The 26,544-nt window shown below is 41.1% G+C and overlaps 1 protein-coding gene across 1 annotated transcript in view; it reads left to right on the forward strand.

Annotated features, from left to right (window-relative positions):
• The window catches only part of CYP19A1 (cytochrome P450 family 19 subfamily A member 1), a gene marked incomplete at its 3' end in the record, with an annotated part of 33,231 nt that overhangs the window by 4,960 nt on the left and 1,727 nt on the right, over nt 1-26,544 (forward strand). Inside the window, exons 2-7 of the mRNA XM_081228637.1 lie at nt 1,260-1,410; nt 14,872-15,026; nt 17,562-17,738; nt 20,145-20,259; nt 22,385-22,499; nt 23,218-23,380. Of these exons, the coding sequence (XP_081084763.1) occupies nt 1,260-1,410; nt 14,872-15,026; nt 17,562-17,738; nt 20,145-20,259; nt 22,385-22,499; nt 23,218-23,380 (876 nt within the window). The remainder of the gene's footprint in view (nt 1-1,259; nt 1,411-14,871; nt 15,027-17,561; nt 17,739-20,144; nt 20,260-22,384; nt 22,500-23,217; nt 23,381-26,544) is intronic.

The raw sequence follows: 26,544 nt of genomic DNA on the forward strand, positions 1-26,544 counted from the left end.
TTTCACTGACAGAATGGAATTAAAGGAGTAAGATACAGAAATGGTATAACTTTACAATGAAACTCCTAAAACCATTCCAACAAGCTTTTGATGAACTTTTCACCACCACCACCACTAAAATCAAGCTACCAAGTTTGTTCTCTGATACAAGCAACAGCAACTCCCCTGGCTGCTCACCAGATTCACAGTCTTCACAATTCTGTCATTGCCTACGTCAGCAAGGGTGTAAGGGCCATGGCTTTTCACTAAAACCATATCACTGGACTCAGACTCTGGTCTAGACATAGATCAGACACACTGCCTCATTCCTCAGTGCTTAGCTTTATTTCGTCTAATGAGATTTAGCTTAAGGTTCTCTTCTTAAACCAAATCCTTTTTGAAGGAAATAAAAAAGGAATGCATGCTTTTTATTTTATAAACATTGTTTTTAAAACCCCACAATTGTTTACTTATTTATTTTTGGCTGTGTTGGGTCTTCGTTTCTGTGCGAGGGCTTTCTCTAGTTGTGGCAAGCAAGGGGCCACTCTTCATCGCGATGTGCGGGCCTCTCACTATCATGGCCTCTCTTGTTGCGGAGCACGGGCTCCAGACGCGCAGGCTCAGTAGTTGTGGCTCACGGGCCTAGTTGCTCCGCGGCATGTGGGATCCTCCCAGACCAGGGCTTGAACCCGTGTCCCCTTCATTAGCAGGCAGATTCTCAACCACTGTGCCACCAGGGAAGCCCCAGGAACGCATGCTTTTTGTTTGGACATTGTCTTTGCAGGCCATGTTTCTCACAGTTAAAAAGATGACACCAAAACCACAAATTAATTCAAATCCACCCACTCCGTTGACTGGTGATTTCAAACCCGGTTTTCAGACAAAACTAGCAGCCAGACAGATCTGTCAACTTGTCACTTGTCCTGGTTTTCGTGCCTGTTACCAGAGGGACTGACTGACTTGTATTTGAAACCCATAGACACCGTTTAACACAGCAAGAATAGACTAGACACCTATTCCAGTTTGTTCAGACAGAAGTGATTGAGACCAAATGGAACTGGTGTGGTGTCAACTGGACAACTTTTTACTCATAGAGCTGTGAAGAGCCTCATGTTAACTTGTGTTGTTGTTTTAATCATTTTGTGTATGTGATTCACCTATATACATCAGAAGATGTAAAAGGACATGTAGATATAAAGGAATAAGAACAACAGTAATTTAAAGTACTTTGTCTTTTTGGTGTTACGGAAATACTGATTGCAATCTGATAACCTTCCTAGGTCCTGGCTATTTTCTGGGACTTGGGCCCCTCATTTCCCACTGCAGGTTCCTCTGGATGGGGATCGGCAGTGCCTGCAATTACTACAACAAGATGTATGGAGAATTCATGAGAGTCTGGATATGTGGAGAGGAAACCCTCATTATTAGCAAGTAAGTCTGTTAATAATCAGTGACATACTTTAAAAATCAAGGCTGGGATATTTCCTATTAAAAAACAAACTTATTTTGATATTTTGCCATCTTTGTTTCCAAAGTTATGTTTTCATTACTTAAATAAAGATGAGTGATTCCCAGGTAAAAATCTAACATTTGAGACAAGTAGAATAATTGAGTCTTGCTTGAAGCCAGAGGTACATATAAAGAACTCTGGGAAGACTGAAAATTATTCAAAATCTCTCTGAGCAGTGAATGTGGAAACTTAGACTACAGGTGATTTGGTTTTTTTTTTTTTTTTTTTTTTTTTTTTTGTGGTACGCGGGCCTCTCACTGTTGTGGCCTCTCCCGCTGTGGAGCACAGGCTCCGGACGCGCAGGCTCAGCGGCCATGGCTCACGAGCCCAACCGCTCCGCGGCATGTGGTATCCTCCCGGACCGGGGCACAAACCCGTGTCCCCTGCATCGGCAGGCGGACTCCCAACCACTGTGCCGCCAGGGAAGCCCGGTGATTTGGTTTTGACAAAACACACTTGAGGGAGAGGTATTATCTTTTATGCTTTCCTATTTCCTAATATTTTGGTCTTAGCTGTACAAGTAAGCATCAAAACAAACAAACAAGCAATCATAGCAACAACAAAAAACACCTGAAGAAAAAAATTCTGACTGTATCAATTCGCTGATGTATTTCTAATGCCAGGCTACTGAGAAACTCTGGGAGGATAGACAGCAGATGAGGAAGCCATTCATACTCTGCTCTCCTATTGGTGACTGTGTGCCAGTGTCCTTGCTGAGTGATTTTATATAAATTAGGAACAATATTGCCTATTAAAAGAAATGGTATTCTCCTGTTCCCCATACACTTAATATTTTCCAGATAACTTTAGCAGACTGAATTTACTCCAGGGTTAACAAAATATGCATTGACTAAGGAACTAGCTTTGTGAAATATTAGTTTTCTTAATGATTGATCATGGAAAATGAAGAGCTTAAAAGAGAGTACATATCATAGATGTTCAGCTATCTTTGCTAGATTTTTAGCAAAGCTATCTGCCAAAATGTCTCATTAATGAGTTTTTATATTTATAATCCCTGACAGAGATTTACCCACAAACTAAGACTGACCAGGGTGTTTTACTGATTTATTAGAATTGTTTCTTCAGATACACAGACTACTGCCTAGAAGTAAGTGAAGCATTTCTGGAAACTGCATTGATTTTTTTTTTAGGCCATGATGATATACATCATTTCTGAAAATACCATGGTGAACTCAAAGCCCAATTCTTTGAACCAAATACTTGAAGGAAGGGAGCAGGAGAGAAAAAACATGTTATCCTTCCAAATATTTCTACCTATCCAAGAATGTTATTTTCAACCAAACTAATATCTCGGGTTTTGCCTGTTTTTTTTTCTTTTTTTCTTTTTTCATTTCACTCAGTTGGGTGGTGTAAAAGTTTGAAGAGTAGCTAAGGCAGACCGTGTTACACATCTAACCATAAATAGCTTCAGGTGGAAATGTCATTTCATTGGGTTCACAGTGAAACACCCCAGTGCAGTAGTTCTCAGACGGTGGCCCCCAACCAGCAGCATCCACATATCTGGGAACTTGTGAGAAATGCCCATCCTTGGGTCCCACCCTGACCCACTAAATAAGAAAATCTGGGGGCGGGGCCCAGCGATCTGTTTCCACGAGCCCTCCAGGTGATTCTGAGGCACACTCCAGTTTCAGATCCACTGCTCTAATGGCGAGGCCAGAGTTACTCTTGGATTTTACTTCTCTTGGTCTATGGAGCTCTGCCTAGCCAAATTTAAGTGAATTTGATATGCTCTCATTTTCAAAATCAACACTTTACTCACTTGTTTAACTGACTAGAGCCTCAAAAATGTCCTGGAACAGATGGCGATTGGGCTTGGAGGACTGGGACACTGCCTTCTGCTCTTTGATCCCCCAGCACAGCAAGTTGCCTTCCAGCCCTCCTCAAGTCAGTGTCTGCCTTCCCTGTCACCCCTTTCCCTCAGATACAAGCAAAGGGACCTGCAGGATATTCATCCAAAAGGATAACGCCTGCAGCTCAGGATCTAGAGCAGTGCTTCTCACCCGGGCTGCATATTAAAGTCACCCAGGGAGCTGTTTAAAACCCCAATGCCCAGGCCACAACCCAACTGTTACAGTCTCTTGATGGTGTGGACCCAGGCACTGGTAGTGTTTAGAGCCCCAGGTGATTCCAATGTGCTGCAGAGTTTAAGGGAGGAGAGAAGGTAAGAAGCTTCTGGGGCAGGAGGCCTTTCCCTGGGGTTGGGGAAACACCTAAGCAGGTTGGAGGGGTTCTGTCTAATTTTCTTACCCTTAAGTGTAGTTCAGGTGGTGGGAGTGCAAGACTAGACCTGGAGGGAAGAATGAAGCACGTGAGAAAGGACCAGAGGACCAGGACAGAAATTGCTCTTAGACACTAGATACTTAGATCACCAGATAAATTCCCAGGAACCCCAAAGGCAATTCCTGAAACAGGACCCTCGTTACAGCACAGGTGGCATCTGATCACTCTGCTGTCTTAGTTAGGAAAGTGACCTTAGCCACCCTGACAGGGTCAGGTGCTGATTAACCCTGAGGACCTGGACAACAACCCACTCTGCCCTTCCCCCAGCTCTCCCAGTTCTTTCCCTGTTCTGTCCTCATAGGTTTTTCTCTGGTTGGAGTCTCTGTGTTCTCTATAATTGCCTCTGAGCCGCTCAATTTTGTTGTTAAGGGCTGAGCTCCCCGCAGGAATAGGACATGTTTGTCCCCATCTCCTTCCCTTGTCTGCTCTTCAGGTCCTTCCAGAACTACCGGTACCTCTTGAAAAGACCCCATTGGACCTCAGAAAGCTTTTTCTTTGAATAGTTCGCCAGACTTTTTCTCTTTTGAAAAGTTTGACATCTGTAGTCATTACAACTGTGCTGAGATTATGCCCCAACTTTCAAGTCAGCCGAGTTCTGAAGTCGGGGGAGCTGCAGAATTTCAGGGGGCGGGACGTCAGGCACGAGTGCTGCCGGGATTCTGCCTGAGCAACTGGGGGCTCTGGGGGGAGCTCCATCTGATCATCTTAAAGTGCGTAAAGTGTGCACGATTCCCAGGTGGGGATGCTCTAAATTACTGAGGGTCCACAGACGTTACGCATGACACTTTATGTCGTGTGTATGTATTAGTGTTTGTAATAGTATCAAAAAGGAGAATGTGGGTAGCATCCATAAAGGGGAGATAGAACTTAACATGCTAATTGGGGTCAAATTTGCACATCAGTTACCCATTTAAATACTAATTATTGTTATAGTATTTGTATACCTGTTTTAATCATGTATAGATTTACAGGGAATTCATTCATTTATTTTGTAAGCATCCACTATTGAGAATTTATACTAAGCACTGGATGATCCTAATCTATCATAGTCATTATTGGCTCTCCATTCATTCATTAAATAAATATTTATTAAGAACTTATTATGTACAACAGGTTATCATGAACAAATCAGCCCCAAATCCCTGCCCTTGTAGAGGAATATATTGTTACACTGTTAATACACCGACAATAAAAGGGTAAAACATAATATAGCAGTAAGGTGAATGACTGTCTTGGTTTACTTGGGACCAGAGGATTTCCCATGTTGTGGGATTTTTAAGCTAAAACTCAGATAGACCAGGATGGTTGTCCACACTATTAGCATGTAGATATGGGCTATACAGAAGATAAGGTGGGTGGAGCAACTTTGGGATGGGGAGAAATCAGGATTCTATTTCAGATATTTTGACTTGACTTGCCTAGTACCCCTGAATGGGAAGTTAAGAAGGAAGGTCAGAAACTAGCAAAGGAGGCTGAGAAGGACAGCCACACAGAGAAGGGAAAACCAGGAGAGTGTGGTGGTTTGAAAGCCAGGCAAGAATGCATGTCAGGGAGGATGGAATAGTCAACTCTCCAGATAGTGCAACATGACTAGACAGAGATGTGAGCATTGCATTTAGCACCAGGGAGGTCATGGGTGACCTTGACAAGGGCAGTTTCAATGGAGTGCTGGGGGCAAAAGTCTGACCACTGTAGAGAATGGGGAGAGAAGAATTGGAGGCAGCAGGTATAGACACTCTTTCCAGGAGTTTGCCATAAAGGAGGCAGAGAAATAGAACAGAGCTGAAAGGGATGTTTGGTCCAAGGAGTTTTTATTTGTTAAGATACAAGATATTAGGACATGTGTGTTTTGATGGAAATGATGAGTTACAGAGGAAACTGGTGATGCAGCAGACAGGAGGAGTGTGCCAGGTGAGATGACAAGGGGGTCCAGGTAACAAGTGGATGTGGCCTTGAAAAGGGACCTGGAAGTTCATCCACAGTAACAGGAGGGAAGGTTGAATATATGGGCACTGATGCTGGTGGTTGGACTTGCAGAGGTTCCAGTTGCTTCTGTTTTCTCAATAAAATAGGAAATGAAGTCTGTAGTTGAAATAAAGGTGAGAAGTACAACACTGGGGGACAGAGGAGACAGAATATAACAGTCATCCAGGAAAGCAAGGGAGTGATTGGACTTGAGAAATGTAGTAGAATTGCCAGCTGCACTAAGGGCCCACTTGAATTTAACTGAGACCTGCTTGTGTGTGTGTGTGTATGTGTGTGTGTGTGTGTGTGTGTCCATGAGCATGTATGGTTTTTTCCCCGGGCCCATTCAGCTGCCAGGTGCAAGCACAGAGTAAGCTAAACTGAGAGTTGGATTTAGCCAGGGTTGAAGTTTTACCAGGCAATTAGGACAAAGTAAGCAGAGGGTCAAGGGACTTGAGGATGCATGGAAGGGAGAGACTCTAATCATCAACAAGAAAATATTTTTCCAACTTTCTAGTAAGAAAAGTTCAAATGAACAGGAAAGTTAGAAGAGCAGTCCTCCGCCCTTTTTCCCCATGACCTTGACCTTCTGAAAAGACCACATCAGTTGTCTTACAGGATGGCCCACATTCCAAATCTCTCTTACTGTCTCATTATGGTGTCATTGAACATATTCTTCTATTCCTGGTATTGCTTGTAAACTGAACACTAGGTCTATAGGCTCTATTCGATTCAGGTTAATTGTTGTGTAATAATACTTCCCTGTTAGTCCTAGGCACTTCCCATTGCATTACATCAAGAGACCAGGGAAGGTGGTCCCATATTAGTGATACTAAATTTGGTCAGCTTAGGGTGGTTACAGTCAGATCTCTTTGTTACAGAGATTCTTTTTCTTTTGAGGAGACCTCAATATCAAACCTGGGTAAGGATAGAGGGCAAAGGACAGGGAAAACATGGTAGGATTGAGGGAGTATAAGTCACAGGCACAGAACAGGTCTACACAAGGCACGTGTTTATAAAATTTTAGTACCAAATATTCCATTGTCTCCTTTGTATTCCTAGTACTCATCAATCTTGAACCTGACCACAGGTGTGTGAGTTCTTTAAACTCAGAACGGGAGGGTGGCTTCTTCTTTACCACCTAAGGACTTATTTCCTGGCTACTTTTCATTTTGAAGAGACAATAGGTTTGCCATCGTTGGAGATGTCTTTTGACCTCAGTCACATTTCAAGAAGAATAATGACCCCAGGGATCAGGCATCTTACACTACCCACTGTCCCTTCTGAGCTTGGGGACTCACTCTGTCTCTCCTCAGCGGTAAGAAGTCCTCACTCACCCAGCCAGTCAGTCAGTCAGTCAGTCAATGTAACATCTCCCTCACCTGGTGTTACAGGCCGGCCCACATTGTGGGAAGGAGGTCTCTACTGTTCTCCTTTATGTCAGGAGTGCTCTGGGCTGGCATCCCTAGTTCATCACCAACCTTCCCTACTTCACTTTCCTGATTTACTCCAGTGAGATAAAGCCTACTTTTCATAAGTGATCTTGTTTTAAATTGCTTGTCCTTAGTCACACTTGGCTTGCTGTGTATATCACTTCTGTCTTGCCTATTTTGTTCTTTGCCAAGTCAGAGCCTCTATCTCAGGATAACTGAGATGTTGGCGCCCCCTAAAGAACACATTGATTTTAAATGGCAGCTCTTTATTAACTAACATTTAACTGAGTTTAAATTTGGGTTCAAGTTTTTAATTGACCAGTAATTCCTCAAAACATATGGACAGACCAATGTGTTTTATGATATACACAAAAGCTCTAACAGTCAGAGCAGAAAAATAGTATTCTGCTTGTCCTCCAAGCACTTAAAATTTGTAGATCCGAGTTTGTGAATAAAGAGTATACAAATTACTTACTTTCTGCTTTAATTATAGAATGAGGTAGTGGAAGGTACGAAAGCTAGAGGCCTGAAATCTATTAATTAATAAGAATTTCAGTCCTTTGTATAGCATGACGTTTCCATACAGGACAAAATTTTGGCTAGTTGGTCAAATTAATTCCCTGGAATACAAATAGAAGCATCTGGATTTTTGTTTTTTGCTTTTATAGTTGATAGGAAGATAAAAACTTGTCCAAAACTTAGGGTAATTTGAATATTATCTGGAATTATATCAAAAGTATATTTGACTTAGTAGAAAGTATTTTGATTTGAAAATAAGATTTTCTTCCTGAAATATACATGAAGTAAATAATTTATTCATATAATAATTCTGTCTTCATTTCACAGAATTGCCATTATTTCAGGGCCTTTCTTTTAAAGTTTAAATGGGACCTTGGAATCCATCACAAATGTGTGGGTTTGGCTAGTACTTAGCCCACAGCTTTATCTACTCAGCCAGAGCTGAGGTCTTTTAGCCCAGGGTCTCCTATGGCAATATGTCCTCACAGGCATTTACTGAACAACCTCATTAAGGCAAAATCATCCGTTTAGGAGCCAGTTGCAACTTGGATAGAGAGGAGCTAGTGAGAAGATGGCCACCCTAGCCCAGTGCAAGAACAGTTATGTAGCTTATGGTAGCCATTCTCCATCTTTGAGGGTTATGTGTTCAGAAGACACCCAAAGTAGGAGAATTTGCAGTTGAGAAACAGAATTTTAGTACAGAAGTGGCGAGGAAGAACCAAAGTTGTAGTGAACACATGAAAACGTGTACAATATTTACTTCACCAAAAAAGGGAAAAAATAACAACTAAAATGAAGCTAACACCAGAAATATGTTATGCATCTTGAATTTGCACAGTTGAGCACTGTGCAATTCCTTCCATCTTCTATCCCCTGCACACCAGATTCTCCCTCATTTGAAGTTATCAAAAAGATGTTCATAAATACATTTTACTTTCCTGCTATAATGTACATATTTTCTGTTTATTCCTCTGCCCAAATGTTTGGTTCCTTTCTGATGTTATCATCTGTGTCTCTGAACTCCACTCTGGCCTTGGAGACATGGGATAATGGGTAATCCTCATGTGGGAAAGTTCTGGAAGATCTATTTTAACTTCCCTAGCAGACCTCAGCAGGTTAGCTCTCGAGCCCCGAAGTTAAAGGTTCTATCACGTTAGCTCTGCCTATGGCAGTTCCTCACCAGAGCACACAGGATGGGCAACTTTTATATACGTTCTGGCTCCTGCCCTGTAAGCATGGCCAAAACACAGACTAATGCATTGGCTTTCTTCATGTCTCCTGTAGCTGCACTGCAGAAAACCTCTATTCCTTCTCTGCTCTCCACTCTTTTTAATTCCCAAACTCCATTTCCTTTTTCTGATTATCTCCAAGAGAAATGCCTATCAATTTAAAGATACTTGAGTGGAAATTTTTTGAAGTTGCAGAACTGCCATGCTTACATGTTACTAAGGGGAATTTGCACTTGGCCGTGTGGTCCATGTATAAACACTGTGACATAAAACCTGTAATCTGAAGAGCCTATCGTCCTTCCCCACAGAGGAGTCTGGATAACATGCTTGGAACAGCTTTGCCAGCATGAGGAGGTGGAGGGTGATACATGAGACCCTGTCTGTGCCTGAGCACAAACCCTGTGGTCTTATTGTCTACTCAGCAGCAGAGTCAGTCGAGGGCCCCATACCTCAGAGGTGGCATTACCAGGGTCATAGGTAAAAAGGCTGGAACTTGGAGGGAGGTGGCTGAGACATGACTTCTCTTTCCTCCCTCCCTCACCATATCTAGGTGCCCCTGTGGGTAAGGATTTTGGGGTGGCTGTCTGCACCTCCTTCTGCCCTGGTCTGTCTGCCGTGTATCCTCACTGAACTGACTTTCCTCATTACCTGTAGATAATCTCGTTTGATTTCTCCAAGGGGTGTTTGGTGTTCAGTCTTCGCCTATAATACAAACAACTGGCACTTATGAAAACAATGGACATACAAACACCACATGTCCTGCTTATACCTTCCTATGCTCTGATAAACTCCATCCCGTCTCTGTTCATACCCCCTCCATCTCACTCCTCATAAGGAGGATCAACCACATAGCTTATTAACGAGGACATTTTGGACTTCCAGCTTCCTGAGCCGTGCTCATCATGGTCACAGACACCACTTAGCCCTCACCCAGGTAGCCTGCTTCTGTCTAGGCCCTGCATGAACCTTTTCCAACCTCAGCCCCTTTCCACAGGAAATGCAGTCACCTGCAGAATTTCTTAACTTTTCTCTTGGTAGATGAAAATTAGTTCATACCACCCACACCTGATTCTTAACTTCATGAGTTCCCAACAGACATTCTCTTCTTCTAAAGCCCCTCTTTTACTGAGCAGTGAACGAGGAGTCTCTCTCCTCCCCAAATCCTCATAAACATAGGCTCATCTCAGCTCTTTACTCTCAAGCTTTCCCTGTGCTGCTTGCATCCACTATCTAATAAACCCACGCCACCTTTTATCCTGAAGAGAATAACTATCCATTTATGCTTTCAATTATTTTTAAATATTATTCATTAATTTTATTCAAGGCATATTTATCACATATATACATTGGCAGATCTAATAAAAGTAAGCAAAATAAAATATGTGAAATCACGGGCTTTTATAATTATTAGCATTTTTACATTTTATAATAGCTTATAGTATAGGTGTTATTATTTGTGTCAGTATTGAAAATAAAGGGAATAAATGTTTTCCCCAATGTCATATATATGGTAACTATTGAGGCCAGGATGCAGACCCATACCTTTTGGGGGTTTTTTTGAGTTTAGTCTTTTTAAAAATTTTTATTGAAGTAGAGTTGATTTACAATGTTTTGTTAGTTTCAGGTGTACAGCACAGTGATTCAGTTATATACATATATATATATAGGCAGACCCATATGTTTTGTTTTGGTTTTTTTTTACTTTAGTCTTTTTAAAATTTTTTATTGAAGTAGAGTTGATTTACAATGTTTTGTTAGCTTCAGGTGTACAGCACAGTGATTCAGTTATATATATATATATATATATATATATATATATATATATATATATATATACACACATTTTCAGATTCTTTTTCCTTATAGGTTATTACAGAATATTGAGAATATTGAGTATAGTTCCCCTTGCTGGCTATCTATCTCATATACAGTAGTGTGTATATGTTAGTCTCAACCCCCTTTCGCCTTTGGTAACTGTATGTTTGTTTTCTATGTCTGTGAGTATCTTTCTGTTTTGTAAATAAGTTCATTTGTATCTTTTTTTTTTAGATTCCACATATAAGCGATATCATATGTTTTTGTCTGACTTACTTCACTTACTATGATAATCTCTAGCTCCATCCATGTTGCTGCAAATGGCATTATTTCATTCTTTTTAATGGCTGAGTAATATTCCATTGCATATATGTATCACATCTTCTTTAACCATTCATCTGACGATGGACATTTAGGTTGCTTCCATGTCTTGGCTATTGTAAATAGTGCTTCTGTGAAAACTGGGGTGCATGTATCTTTTCAAATTATAGTTTTCTCTGGACATATGTCCAGGAGTGGGATTGCTGGATCATATGGTAACTCGATTTTTAGGTTTTAAAGGAAACTCCATACTGTTTTCCATAGTGGTTGCACCAATTTACATTCCCACCAACAGTGTAGGAGGGTTCCTTTTCCTCCACACCTTCTCCAGCATTTGTTATTTGCAGACTTTTTCATGATGGCCATTCTGACTGGTGTGAGGTGATACCTCATTGCAGTTTTGATTTGCAGTTCTCTAATAATTAGCAATGTTGAGCATTTTTTCATGTGCCTGTTGGCCGTCTGTATGTCTTCTTTGGAGAAATGTCTATTTAGCTCACCTGCCCATTTTTTGATTGGGTTTTTTAAATTGAATTGTATGAGCTGTTTGTATATTTTGTAAATTAATCCCTTGTCAGTCACATCATTTGCAAATATTATCTCCCATTCTGTAGGTTGTCTTTTTGTTTTGTTTATGGTTTCCTTTCCTGTGCAAAAGCTTTTAAGTTCAATTAGGTCCCGTTTATTTTTAATTTTTTTAAATTTATTTCCTTTTTTAAATTTTTGGCTGCTTTGGGTCTTTCTTGCTGTGTGCGGGCTTTCTCTAGTTGGGGCGAGCAGGGGCTACTCTTCATTGCTGTGTGCGGGCTTCTCATTGCGGTGGTTTCTCTTGTTGCGGAGCATGGGCTCTAAGCGCGTGGGCTTCCGTATTTGCAGCACGCGAGCTCAGTAGTTGTCGCTTGCAGGCTCTAGGCGCGCAAGCTCAGTAGTTGCGGCACATGGGCTTAGTTGCTCCGTGGCATGTGGTATCTTCCTGGACCAGGGCTCGAACCCGTGTCCCTTGCATTGGCAGGTGGATTCTTAACCAATGTGCCACCAGGGAAGTCCAGTCCCGTTTATTTTTGTTTTTATTTCCATTAATCTAGGAGACATATCTAAAAAGATATTGCTGCAATTTATGTCAAAGAGTGACCTCCCTGTGTTTCCCTCTAGGAGTTTTATAGTATCCGTTCATACATTTAGGTATTTAATCCATTTTGAGTTTATTTTTGTATATGGTGTTAGAGAATGTTTTAATTTCATTCTTCTACATATAGCTGTCCAGTTTTCCCAGCACCAGTTGTTGAAGAGACTGTCTTTTCTCCATTGTATACTCTTGCCTCCTTTCTCATAGATTAATTGACCATAGGTGCGTGGGTTTATTTCTGGGCTTTCTATCCTGTTCCATTGATCTATATTATTGTTTTTGTGCCAGTACCATACTATTTTGATTACTGTTAACTCTGTAATATAAACTGAAGTCAGGGAGCCTGATTCCTCCAGCTCCGTTTTTCTTTCTTAAGATTGCTTTGGCTATTTAGGGTCTTTTGTGTTTCCACACAAAGTTAAATTGTTCTTGTTCTAGTTCTGTGGAAAATGCCATTGATAATTTGCCATTGCAATGAATCTGTAGATTGCCTTGGGTAGTACAGTCATTTTAACAATATTGATTCTTCCAGTCCAAGAACACATTATATCTTTCCATCCATTTGTGTCGTCTTCAATTTCTTTCATCAGTGTCAGTGTCTTAATAGTTTTAAGAGTACAGATCTTCTGCCTCCTTAGGTAGGTGTATTCCAAGGTGTTTTATTCTTATTGATGTGATGGTAAATGTTTTTTTTCCTTAATTTCTTTTTCTGATCTTTCCTTGTTTGTGTATTTTTGCAATACCTACAAATCAATCAGTGTGACACACCACATTAACAAACTGAAGAATAAAAATCATATGATGGGCTTCCCTGGTGGTGCAGTGGTTAAGAATCCACCTGCCAATGCAGGGGACATGGGTTCAAGCCCTGGTCTGGGAAGATCCCACATGCCACGGAGCAACCAAGCCCACATGCCACAACTAATGAGCCTGCGCTCTATAGCCCGAGAGCCACAACTCCTGAAGCCCTCACAACTAGACCCTGTGCTCCATGACAAGGGAAGCCACCTCACTGAGAAGCCCGCGCACAGCAATGAAGACCCAACACAGCCAAAAATAAATAAAAATAAAATAAAATGAATAAAACATTAAAAAAATATTTAAAAAATCATATGATCATCTCAATAGATGCAGAAAAAGTTTTTGATAAAAATTAACATCCATTTATGAAAAAACTCATCAGAAAGTGGGCATTTATGAAAAAACTCATCAGAAAGTGGGCATAGAGGGAATCTACCTCAACATAATAAAGGCCATATATGACAAACACAAAGCTAACATCATACTCAATAGTGAAAAGCTGAAAGCATTTCCTCTAAGATCAGGAACAAGACAAGGATGCCCACTCACCACTTTTATTCCACAAAGTTGTGGAAATCCTAGCCACAGCAATCGAAGAAGGAAAAGAAATAAAAGGAATACAAACTGGAAAGAAGTAAAACCATTACTGTTTGCAGATGACATGATACTATACATAGAAAACCCTATCCTTTCAATTATTCAAATTATCCACTCTTCCTTCAAATGCCATAGCCTTACTTATAAGCAGTCTTAATAAAATATCTTCACACCAAAGTGAGCTCCTCTGCAGAAGAATTCTGTACCACTGTCCTAAGAAGACAATATTCTCTTCATACATGGAGGCCCCATGACATCTTCAGCTAGGATTTTACAACATGTTATAATAATGCTCATTGCCTTATCATGCCCCAGTTAGAGTAGGATTTGGGGCAGGAAGCAAGTCCTGAAGGAGGACATGGGTGGGGAGGGGCTGCCTGCTCCTTCCTAGTTGCTCTGAAGACCCAGCTCAGGCCTTAAGAGCTGGGCCTGGGGGTGGGAATAGAGGGCAGAGCAGTGGAAGAGGAACCAGGAAGTTCAAGGAAGCCTGGGTTCCTGGCAAGGTCCCAGGGTTGCCACAGCAAGGGCTATCTAATGGCTCAGCATGTCCTATGTCCTGGGAGAACTCTGTGACCCTGGAGACCTTGATGAATCATGATGGATGCAGAGCCCCAAGACAGCTGCTGTCACCACCACAGAGAGCCTTCCAGGCCCAGCCCAGCCAGCCAAGCCCAGGGCCAGAGGTGCCCAGGAGGTGTCCTTCAGTCCTAGAATGATACTCCCCTGGAGGGGCCAGGCCTGATTAGGGCCTCTGGGGGATGTGTGGTACAAGGCAGGACTGCTGCTTCCAAAACTAAAGAGGTAAGACTTCAGTTATTCCAGCAACTTCCGATTATGAGGCTCACTTCTGCCTGGGGAGCCTTGTCTGGAGTGGGGCTGCTTGGAGGCTGGAGGCTGTCAGGAATATGGTGGTGTGGAGGAGGGTTCAGTTTCTTACAGCCTTGCAGCTCTGACCACAGTAGTGGGTAATATTTTAGAGACTAGGAGTTAAAAAGAAGGGGAAATAACGAATAACTGTGCGTGTGTGTGTGCGTGCGTGTGTGTGTGTATTGATCTTCAGTGATGCTCAAACAGGGAGCTAGTAGGTAGAAATGTTTCAACTGCCGAAGGAGGTTCTTGTGCTAACACAAGTGCTTATTTAATCTGAACACTAGAATTTATGCATTTTGTCAAGATCAACATGCATTTGCTATGAGAGCCAACTGGTAGTCAAACTCATTACCGTGAATTCTCTGGACCCTTAAAAGTCAACCCCAAGGTTTGCTTTCTCTGCAGGTCTTCGAGTATGTTCCACATAATGAAGCACAGTCACTACACATCCCGATTCGGCAGCAAACTTGGGTTGCAGTGCATCGGCATGCATGAGAAAGGCATCATATTTAACAATAATCCAGCACTCTGGAAAGCCGTTCGACCTTTCTTTACAAAAGGTATTCAGGTGCTGGGTATAGTCTGCTCTTCTGTCTATGAATATGCCTGTCTTAAAATCATTTTTAACTTCTGCTCCTTCACAGTTTTGAAATAATAAGAGCTAACTAACATTCATTATACATGTACTACATAGATAGTAGGCACTGTTTTAAACACTTGATACTTTAATCCCACAGCAACCCCGCATGGTGAATACTCTTATCACTTACATTTTACAAATGAGAAAACTGAGGGATAAAGAGGTTAAGTACCTTACCCAATTTCCACCATTAGTAAATGGTAGCAAAGAAGACAACCCCAGAGCCCACATATTTAACCACTTCAATTTTGTTCTTTCTGTTTTTACATCCATGAAATGGATGTAAAAAAGAATTAGCACTCTATATACTTAAGGTCACTTCAATTAGTGTGTTATGTCAATTAATGTGTCAGCCATATCCTTGATTTAACATAGCCAACATGTTTGCTGAATCATTGGCTGACTTCCCAGATGTTTTAACAGAAAGCAACTTGCAAATAAATTAGAGAATTTTAGAACTAGAAGGGCTGTATATGTCATCTCTTCCAGCCTCTGAGTTTTATACTTAAGGAAGTACATTTCTAGAGAGCTTATGATTTTCCCCCAGGCAACATAGCCAGATATGGATGAACAGAAACTGGACCCCAAACCTCCTTATCTAGTGATTTCCCTCTTTACTATATGCTGCTGGAATGGAAGCCTTTGGGAAGTAATCATGACCAACCTTTGACATTAACATCAGAGAAGATGGTCATGTACTAGAAACCTTATCATTGATGGAATCTGGCGCTAGATGGGTTGTAGGTCTGACCAGGGACCATGGATATTCTTCCCTCCAGCCAGCCTCTGCAGTGAACCTAGATGCCTCCTGTGTGGCTGCCGAGACAGGGAAAAACTATGCCTGTCCCAGTCTAGTGGTGATCCCCCTCCACAGAGCTGCCCATCACCAAGATTCAGCACAACTCTAGCACAGATTCCACTACCTTAGTTTCCTATTGCTGCTTAACAAATTGACACAGACTTGGTGGCTTCAAACCACACATTCATTACCTTACAGTCTGATGGGTCAAAAGTCTGACATGGGTCTCATGGGGTGAAAATCAAGGCACTGATAAGGCTGTGTTCCTTTCTGGAGACTCTAGGGAGAAAGTGTTTCCTTGGCTTTTCCAGCTTCTAGAGGCTGCCCACATTCCTTGGCCTGTGACCCTTTCAGGGATATTACATTCTGTTTATATGTTTGAAATGTGGCTTCAAGCTCTTGAACGTAGAGGCAAATCATACAGCAGCCTGGGAGTGATAATCGAAGCCATCCCTTCCATGCAAAGGATTGATTCATGAAGGAATCATTTGTCCCACTTCTGGATGTAACAGTCACCCAGGAAAACAGCATCCCCACATTTCATATCTACAAGTCCTTCCTAAAGTGAGAAAGTATGCTGCCAACCCAAACTTCTTTTTTATACGTGTGGAAATGCTTAGACTCTAGGACCACTCACCAGGTCTCCTTTCTTATTTGCAAAGTGTGACATCAGGGGCTTCTGCAGCACAGTTGATTTGTTTTGTTGGAGGACTCTTAACAGCAGGTCTGAATAATAAAAGACATAAAAAAACCAATTACTCCTAAAGAAAACTTAAACTTAGAACAAGGAGAGAAAGGATTTTAAGAGTTAACACTCATGTTAGACCACCTACCATCATGACTCACTAGTGCTAAGACGGTCAGGAGCAGAGCAAAGTAAGAGATCAGAGCCAGTTCACTCTACCGGGTTTTATTCATTCATTCCTCTATTTGACAAATACATAATATATCGAGAGCCACCACGTACTACAGACTCGAAGTACAACGCTAACAGGTTGTCACTGCCCTAAAAGAGTTCCCAGTCCTGTGAGGAAGACTTCTCAAACAACAAAGATTTGTTTTGCTGTTATGACATTGACTGAGTACAGTAAATCTGGATGTAGATTGAAGAGCAACTGATATTAAGAGAAGGATATGTTTGGTAATTTAGAAGACTAGCATTTTACACATATGACCTATAATTAAACAGGAAGCACCTTAAATCAAAAAGGTAAGATCCAATTTGAAATGTTCTATAGCAATATTCTGCCACCCACTGAAACATAAAATATTATCCTGACCAAATCCAAACTTTCTTTAGAGGGAAAGGTATATAATAAATATGGAAAATCGCTGATTTGTGATTTATGATCATAAGTACTATATATTTCATTTGCAATCTCACAAATGATATGTCATCATATGAAGAAAAGTTCAGTCTTGAATAGTTTTAAAAATATTTATTTATTCATTCATTCATTCATTTTTAACCATAAATGTGATAACCTGCTATGGAGAAAATTAAGAGAATACAGAAAAAGTATAAAGAAGAATATGAAAATCTCCACCCATAATAAAAATGTGGACAATTAAGCTTCAAACACAAAACGCCAAAATTGCCTGATAGTTTGTGTGCCCTGGAGTTGGAGGCGGCTCACTCTGACGTGTACCCTTCAGCTTTGTCTGGCCCCGGCCTGGTGCGCATGGTGACTGTCTGTGCTGATTCCATCACCAAGCATCTGGACAGGCTGGAGGAGGTCTGCAATGAGTTGGGCTATGTGGATGTGTTGACCCTCATGCGGCGCATCATGCTGGACACCTCTAACAAGCTCTTCCTTGGGATCCCCTTGGACGGTACTGAAATTTTCATTCTTGTGCCTTGACATTGGGCCCTTTATTAAACAGGGCATGAGAAGGATAACAGACTCAAGTAAAGATAGGCTCTTTCATAAACTGCTCTTCTTTAAACCTTTCTAAGTATTCCTAAATATTGTTCCCATCCGGTATGTCTGCATTGTTCACTTATATGATCATAAATATCTGTAGCAGGGGCCATCTTCTATTTCATTTGTATCTATCTTGCCTCATTGTTCTAGGAAACAGGATTCTACCCACAGCTGAAACTTAACAGATGTGATCATTTGATTTGGTCATAAATATATCCTACCACCAAACCTATGTATTTAACCATTACCAACCATTCTTTTGGGCATGATATATACATGTATATATGTATGTATGTGTGTGTGTGTGTATATATATATATATATACACACACACACACACACAAACACATATACACATTCTATCTATCTATCTATCTATCTACACATACATATAAGTGCACATACATACCTCTCCCTCAAAGCCACTAGGTATTAAAACTTTGACTCTATCTATACGGTGATAAGGGTACTGAGGCTGCTGGAAATGATGATAACTAACATTAATTTAGGGTCTACTATGTGCCAAGTAGTATAAAAAGTTGCTTCACATAAACTTTGTCACTTAGCACTTATAACAATCCTGGCAAGTTGTCTCACTCGAGAAACTGCTTTCCTCACTATATTACAGAAACAAATATTAAACACATACATGCAACTCTACCGCCAACAAGAGAACAAACATTAATCATATGGATCCATTAAATTCTGCTGCTGTCAGCTTAATGTAATTTCTCCTGACTTGATTTCTAGCAGTGTTCATTGATTCATACATTCATTCAACTAATATTTATTGATTGCCTATTTCATGCCAGGCTTAGGTTCTGAGGATAGACCAGTGGACAAGACGAAGTCCTTGCCTTCAAAGAGTTTACATCCTAGTGGGCATATGGACAGTAAAAAACTATCTATCTAATAATATATTAGGCTATAATAAGTGCCTTAAAAAAAACAAAGCAGGGCAAAGGGCTAGAAAGTGAAGGGGGAGGTCAGTGGGAGGCTGAAGCTCTTGTGGAGAGAAAGGGTGGTCAGGAAGGCCTCTGTGGAGAGGATGTCTGAAAATAGCCCTAAATGAAGTGTGACCATGAGCCACGTGCAGATCTGAGGGAAGAACATCACAGGCATAAGAACAAGGCATGAGTTTCACACTTGCCCAGACCAACTGAGCTATCACACCTGCTCCCTGATTGACCACGTCTGGACAAGCAGACAAGCGACAAGCCCTCCCTTTCTCTGCTCCACTCTCCTCGCCTCATCTCCCCGGCTCTTTAATGATTCCTTACCAGAGTCATAGGAACCCCATCTGATTGACATTAGGATGGGAGCCCCATTCACTCTGAAAGTCACAGCCTCTTGCCTCATCCCCTTTCACACAGGGACTCTGAAAGTCCTGTTTGCCTGTTCCACGCACATCTCTCCTAAGATATGACAGGTACCTATTTTAGACGTCCCTGCTCTTTGTCCCTGGCCTTGATTCTTAGGAGGGATCAAGTAAAGGGAATTGTACAGCTCTCTGTTAACTCATGGACTGCAGTCTAAGAACCTGCATAACCCATACAGACTTATGTGTATTTCCCTCTGCTCACCAGGTCCTTGTTAAACTCTCATTTGGCCTGAGGGACCCAGTGCACCAAAGAGGAAAGGACATGGCCCTGAGGTCAGATAGAACCAGGCTCCAGCCTAGGGACTTCTTGCCACTCTGGTTCTACTTTGTTGGGCAAGCTTCTTCATTTCTATGAACTGCAGTTTCTGCATCTTCATGTCTCTTCCCTTCTCTTGTGTATAATTTGTAAAAAAGCAGGGGTTTTCTTTTCTCTAGTATTCAATTTAATTCAAGAACATCCGTTAAGATCTGACTGTGCACAAGACTCAGGACAAGGCATTGAAGATTCCAAGATGAATTCCACACTCTGAACCGAAATATAAACAAGAGTGGGGAGGCTTTTTGCCTTTCCAGGTGCCAGAATTGAGGCCATAACAGCATTAATTACTTCTCATTTCAAACGGTCAGGTAAACAGAAGGTGCTGGTGGCTCAGCCAAGGAGAAGGATGTGAGATTCTAGGCTGTGTCTCTAACGCAAACATGAAAACTGGCAAATCTCTGGTTAACGTGGCCAATTTAGATGTCAAGCAGAATAAATTAGTGTTGATTTGTTTAGTGGCATTCTTCTGGCTGAAACACCCAGTGAAGGTGGAACCTTGCCCTGCTTAGAGTCCCAGATGGTAGGAGAGTCTACAGGGGATTTTCTCTGAGCAGTGTACCATTCTTGGGCTCGCATTTTTGCTCATCTGTTCTGATCTTTTTCTGTTTTTCCAGAAAGGGCTATCGTGGTTAAAATCCAGGGTTATTTTGATGCATGGCAAGCTCTCCTTCTCAAACCAGACATCTTCTTTAAGATTTCTTGGCTCTGCAGAAAGTATGAAAAGTCTGTGTAAGTAACATATTTTGGAATTTTTATTGCTGAGATTGGATTGATCTGTGTTGTGTCTTAGTTATTGCTGGCCTCTTCGGCAAGCTTTCTCCTCTCCAGAACCGCACGGGAGCTGTTAAGTTGCTGGTGAAACACTTCTTACAGCAATTTGGCAGCATGTGGCCAGACCACAGAGGAAAGGAAGACTTCGGCCCAGGGCAGTTTTCCCCTAGGAGGCTGAGAGCTCCATCTCTGGAATTAGGACACTGCCGTGTATTTTGAGTTGAAGAGGGGTTGGCTGAACCTATCCTTATTATTAGTCAAAATTCTCTTTGCATGTCTGGAAAAATCAATCATTTTATTGTTGTGTTGCTTCTGAATGAACTTAATTCAATTTGTCAGAATTGACAGTAGTTGCAAGAGAATTTTTTCATGATGAACTTTTGTAAGACATGTTGTTTAGTTATGCATCTTATATCTTGGGGGATCCTAAAACTGTCATTAAATGGCTTTGCTTTGGTGTCAGACTAGTCTAGCAGAAGACTAGACAAATGCCCAATGGCCTATTGAATAATCAGTGGGTTTTTAGAGTGTAAGTTTCCAGCCACTATACATGCCACCTCTAACCACCAGTCGAAAGCACAGGGGATCTAAAGGTAGACAGACCTGGTTTGTATCCTATCTCTACCACTTAGTAACCAAATGTCCTTGGGAAGTTCTTTGAAATAAAATATAACATATCCTCCGTGGTGGCAATATAGGTTAATGAGATCCTCTGTGTAGGGCAATCAGCACAAAGCATGACACATAGTAGGCAGTAAACATGTTAGCTTTCCCCATCCCTCTGTTCATATCTTTCCCAGATGTCCCTGACTATCTTAAATTCTCCCCAAAAGTTCCCAAACTTGTTTGAAGAGCTAACTTCATCCTGTTTGTGTGTTTTGAAATTCAGTAATCTTAGTCTCCAGGAAGTCAGCTTGATGTTGCTTTATATATTCTCAAGTGGATGATGAGTATCAGGTGTATGATTCCGACACTTGGTCCCTTTAAACATTTCTCTGTTTCTACCAGAGCTTACTGTGACTTGAATTGGTAAGATAAATGGTTCATCTCTTCACTGCTGTCAGAATTTGTGGTCGTCTAAAGAGTCTTATTGGTCCGCAGTTAAACTTGGTCATTAGTTTAGCTTCAGTATGGTCAGCAGGCCCATAGAAACTTATTGCATGAGACTGTATAACAGTTTCTCTTTGGTTTCTTTAAAATTAGCTTAGCAACTTTCCTCTCTCTGTAACATTTGCCAATGGTTAGTGAACTAGGTAATATCTCCTATGACCTAGAGCAGTAAAGACCTAGAGAAATTCTTTTGCAATACCCTTGCAATGTGCCAATACTTGTTTTTTGTTAAGGTATGAAAGGCATTTAAAATTATACTAGTTTTGGTTGTACAACATAATGACTAAATATTTGTATCAATATATTCTGCAAAATGATCATCACAAAAGTCTAGTTAACATGTTACCATACATAGTTACAAATTTTTTTCTTGTGATGAGAACTTCTAAGATCTGTCTTAGCAACCTTAAAATATGCAACACAATATTATGAACTAGTCACCATACTGTACATTACATCCCCATGACTTATTATTAGAACCAGAAGTTTGTACCTTTTGATAATCCCCATCACCAATTTTGCTCCCACCCCCAACTTCTTGCCTTGGTAAATAACAATCTGTTCCATTTATTTATGATCTTGCACTTTTTTAAAGATTCCACATGTAAGTGAGAAGGATTCCACATACAAGTGAGAAAGACAGTATGCATCTTTCTCTATCATGTCAATACTTTAAAAACTATATTGGATTTATCCTTTCAGTAGCAGTTTTTAACCTTTAACTATAGGTTACAGCCTTGATTTTGCTACCAGTGTCTAGACATCTTGGCTAACTCCGGTTCCTTAACATCAAGTGTAACGTATATGTAATTTATGGATATTTGCAAAGAATTAAGTATAAATTCAGTTATTCATGAGAACTAATGGCTGCAACTTAAACAGATTGTTTTATTTAAACAAATGGCAAATGAATCCATTTTTTTAGGTGTCTTAACTGAGTACAAGTAGATTATATTTTTACTTTTATTTCCAGCAAGGATTTGAAAGATGCCATGGAAATTCTGATAGAAGAAAAAAGACAGAGGATTTCAACAGCAGAGAAACTGGAAGACTGTATGGATTTTGCCACTGAGTTGATTTTTGCCGAGGTACAGACCTGCACTAACCATAATTCCCACACAACATATATGTATGACTGTGTATAGGTGTCTTAAAATTTCCTCATTAATTGTTGCATGTTTCTGTTTTTAAATATTTGGTTTAGCATTTCTTTTTTTTTATGGCTATGTTGGGTCTTCGTTTCTGTGCAAGGGCTTTCTCTAGTTGTGGCAAGCAGGGGCCACTCTTCATCACAGTGCGTGGGCCTCTCACTATCGTGGCCTCTCTTGTTGTGGAGCACAGGCTCCAAATGCACAGGCTCAGTAACTGTGCCTCACGGGCCCAGTTGCTCTGCGGCATGTGGGATCTTCCCAGACCAGGGCTCAAACCCGTGTCCCCTGCATTGGCAGGCAGATTCTCAACCACTGCACCACCAGGGAAGCCCTTGGTTTAGTATTTCTACAATGCCCAACCCAAACTGCCCACTATTAGACGATCAGATTAGACTGAACTTTAAGATTTAAACTTCTCTGTGTCTGCACAAACTATGAAAACCGGGGAGTGCAAAGACACCAAATACATAGAAAAGTGTCTAAATTGTTCAGCTTTGAGCTGAAGATTATTAATGAAAATGTCCATTGTCAATTCCAGAGACTTATAATTTCTGTAATTTCATTTTGTTGAGGTCTGTTGATCCTTGAGTGCCATCCTCCCTCCTGTCTTGAACCTTTCACTTTTCCAATGTTCCTTCTCATTTCAATTGTTCAGAAACGTGGTGACCTGACAAGAGAGAATGTGAACCAGTGCATACTGGAAATGCTGATTGCAGCACCGGACACCATGTCTGTCTCTGTGTTCTTCATGCTGTTTCTCATTGCAAAGCACCACCAGGTTGAAGAGGCAATAATGAAGGAAATCCAGACTGTTGTTGGTAAGACTTTATCAAGCAAACAATAGAGATTAGAAAACAATTACTTCTGAATATCAGCTTCTAGGTCCTAAGAATCTTAGGTCAAAATCTTTATTAGAATCCACCCAGAGAACAATAGAGCAAGTCACTGTGTCATATTTTCATTATGCCAAACAGGATTCTGTGTTTTTCTGATATAAAAAAATACACGCTCATTGGAAAAAATTCAAATAATAGATGTATAAGGCAGAAAGTAGTATCTCCTGATCCCTTCCACTCTCCTTCCCATTCCCCAGGGGGAATCACTGTTAATATTTTGATGTGTATTTTTCAAGGTCTTTTTTGATGGGCACATAAACACATATATGCAGTTTGTTTTTTTAACATCTTTATTGGAGTATAATTGCTTTACAATGGTGTGTTAGTTTCTGCTTTATAACAAAGAGAATCAGTTATACATATACATATGTTCCCATATCTCTTCCCTCTGCATCTCCCTCCCTCCCACCCTCCCTATTCCACCCCTCTAAGTGGTCACAAACCACTGAGCTGATCTCCCTGTGCTATGTGGCTGCTTCCCACTAGCTATCTATTTTACGTTTGGTAGTGTATATATGTCCATGCCACTCTCTCACTTTGTCACAGCTTACCCCTCCCCCTCCCCATATCCTCAAGTCCATTCTCTAGTAGGTCTGTGTCTTTATTCCCATCTTACCCCTAGGTTCTTCATGACCTTTTTTTTTTCTCTTTGATTCCATATATATGTGTTAGCATACGGTATTTGTTTTTCTCTTTCTGACTTACTTCACTCTGTAGGACAGACTCTAGGTACATCTACCTCACTACAAATAACTCAATTTCATTTCTTTTTATGGCTGAGTAATATTCTATTGTATATATGTGCCACATCTTCTTTATCCATTCATCTGTTGATGGACACTTAGGTTGCTTCCGTGTACTGGCTACTGTAAATAGAGCGGCAATGAACATTTTGGTACATGACTCTTCAGTGGGAATGTAAATTGATACAGCCACTATGGAGAACAGTATGGAGGTTCCTTAAAAAACTAAAAATAGAATTACCATACGACCTAGCAATCCCACTACTGGGCAAATACCCTGAGAAAACCATAATTCAAAAAGAGTTATATGCGGTTTTATTTGTCTGTGTTTAAAAAAACATGGGATCATCCACAAAGATTTACTACCTTATCAGTGACAAAAGGCTTTTGAGGGTCCACCCAGGGAAATGGCTATCATTTTTTGCAGTGTTTCTGGGTTTCAAGCAGCCCGTTCTTCCAGGTGGTGGCAGAGGGAGGAGGAAAGGGTGATGATAGCAGAGGCAGGGGAGCGATCAGTTTCCCTCCCCCACCCTCCCCTCCTCCTCTGCAGGAGAGCCTCCAGGTCCCTGCTCAGCTCTTCCCCACTCTTTCCCCTCCCTGCTCTGCCTCTGCTTCAGCATCACTCTGCCACTGCTTCGGATATCCCCACCCTTCCCTGGAGACACTGCCACGTTGAGAAGAAGTCAGAATTGCTTTCCGGAGAAAACAGAATCCCTTATTTGGAATGTGCTTCACATAAGTAATCTCTTTAGGACACATTTCAGACACATGCGAAAGGGTATCAGTAATGATACAGATTTTTCTTTCTTGACTTTACAGGTCTCTGTGAAACAACCTATTTTGTTGTTTAAAGGCACTATGCATTTTTTAAACTTTTTATCTTATTTATCTTTAAAACCATTTGAGTGCTGCTTGAAATAGATGACAAGGGGAAATTTCATACAAGGATTAAATATGTGAAAGGGTTCTGCAGACGCATTGCCATAGGAGGGCCACTGCCTGGGAAGGTAGATAGCAAGGAGCCAGAATAACATCTGGGTTTCAAATTCTGAAATGTTTTCTCAAGCACCCTTTTCAGGTTATGGGTCCTGTGCCAGGTGCAGGGGCACCGCGGTGAACAAGCCAGTGCCATCCCTGCAGTCCTGGGCTCTCAGTCTCGTGAGAAAAACAGAATTCAAGAAACAAGCTCAGTGGAGTGAGAGAGAGAGTCACAGACTGATGGGGGTACAGGCAACACAGGGGAAATTGCTCTTGAGATCATAAACCTTTGACACAATTTCCCTGAGAGGTGAAAAGTGCTTGTGCCCCATGATGTTCCCTTGATGCTTCAACAGACCTCTGCACAGATGGAAAGCCCAAACAACCACTAGCACATGTGTACATGTTCCCTCTAGACCTGCATGCCTGGTAATTACTTCCAAGGGTACACCTTTGGTTACCTACTCCATCATCTACCCTCTACCTCCCCCGACCCGAGATAAACACAGCCCATTAAACTCTTAAGTGTACACAGAGCAGTATGTGAGGGGCTGGGTGGTTAGAGTTCTCTAAGTAAGACCACTCCTGAATAACATAGTTGCACAGGAGACAGAGCTGCCTCAGAACCCTGGGTTGATTTTGATTCTGCAGAAGTGGTACCCCATTTGAGGATGCTTTGAAGTTTTGCCAATTCTGAGAGTAATCTGAACCTCTCTGACGAGTGTGAGGCCAAGCTGAGACATCGGGGGATCCGTCAATCCCCAGTTCACCCAGGGCTGATCTGAGGCACCCCTTTTGTTGTGGTGGGGAGAGGGGGTTCTTGCCACACTACCACACCAGGTTGTTCTTGATGAGATGAGGAGGAGAGACTATCAGTGATATTTTCTGACAAATGACTGCACAGGATACCAGAAGAGAAAATTTCTTTGAACCTGATTAAAGTCACCATCTCACTTTGACTAGAGAAGGAATGAATGTCTTCTAGAATTTAGAGTAGGGGACAAAACTCAAGAACCACAGAGGTGGCAGATAAATAAATGTTTGAAGCAGAAATAAATGTTTGAAGCAGTTTGTGTAGGTCTACATGATACTGCAGAGCCATGTGGGAATGTGGGTCCCATTTTACCTTTTTTATTTTTCTAGAAATTTAGACTTTTATATGAAAAGCCCAGGTGTTAAGATGATTGACTTCAAATCTGAATTTTCATGAGACACCCTGTGGACCAAACATAACATATTTTATGCAGGTTGCTGGTTTATATTAGAATTATAGATATAATTTTTTTTTCAACCAAGAGCAAACTGTTCTATGGAAAGTGCAGGATTTTTAATACAAGTTGTATATTGAAACTAACATGAGCTTTG

Source organism: Mesoplodon bidens, assembly GCF_964165515.1.
Source record: "Mesoplodon bidens genome assembly, chromosome: 3".
Classification (NCBI taxonomy): domain Eukaryota; kingdom Metazoa; phylum Chordata; class Mammalia; order Artiodactyla; family Ziphiidae; genus Mesoplodon; species Mesoplodon bidens.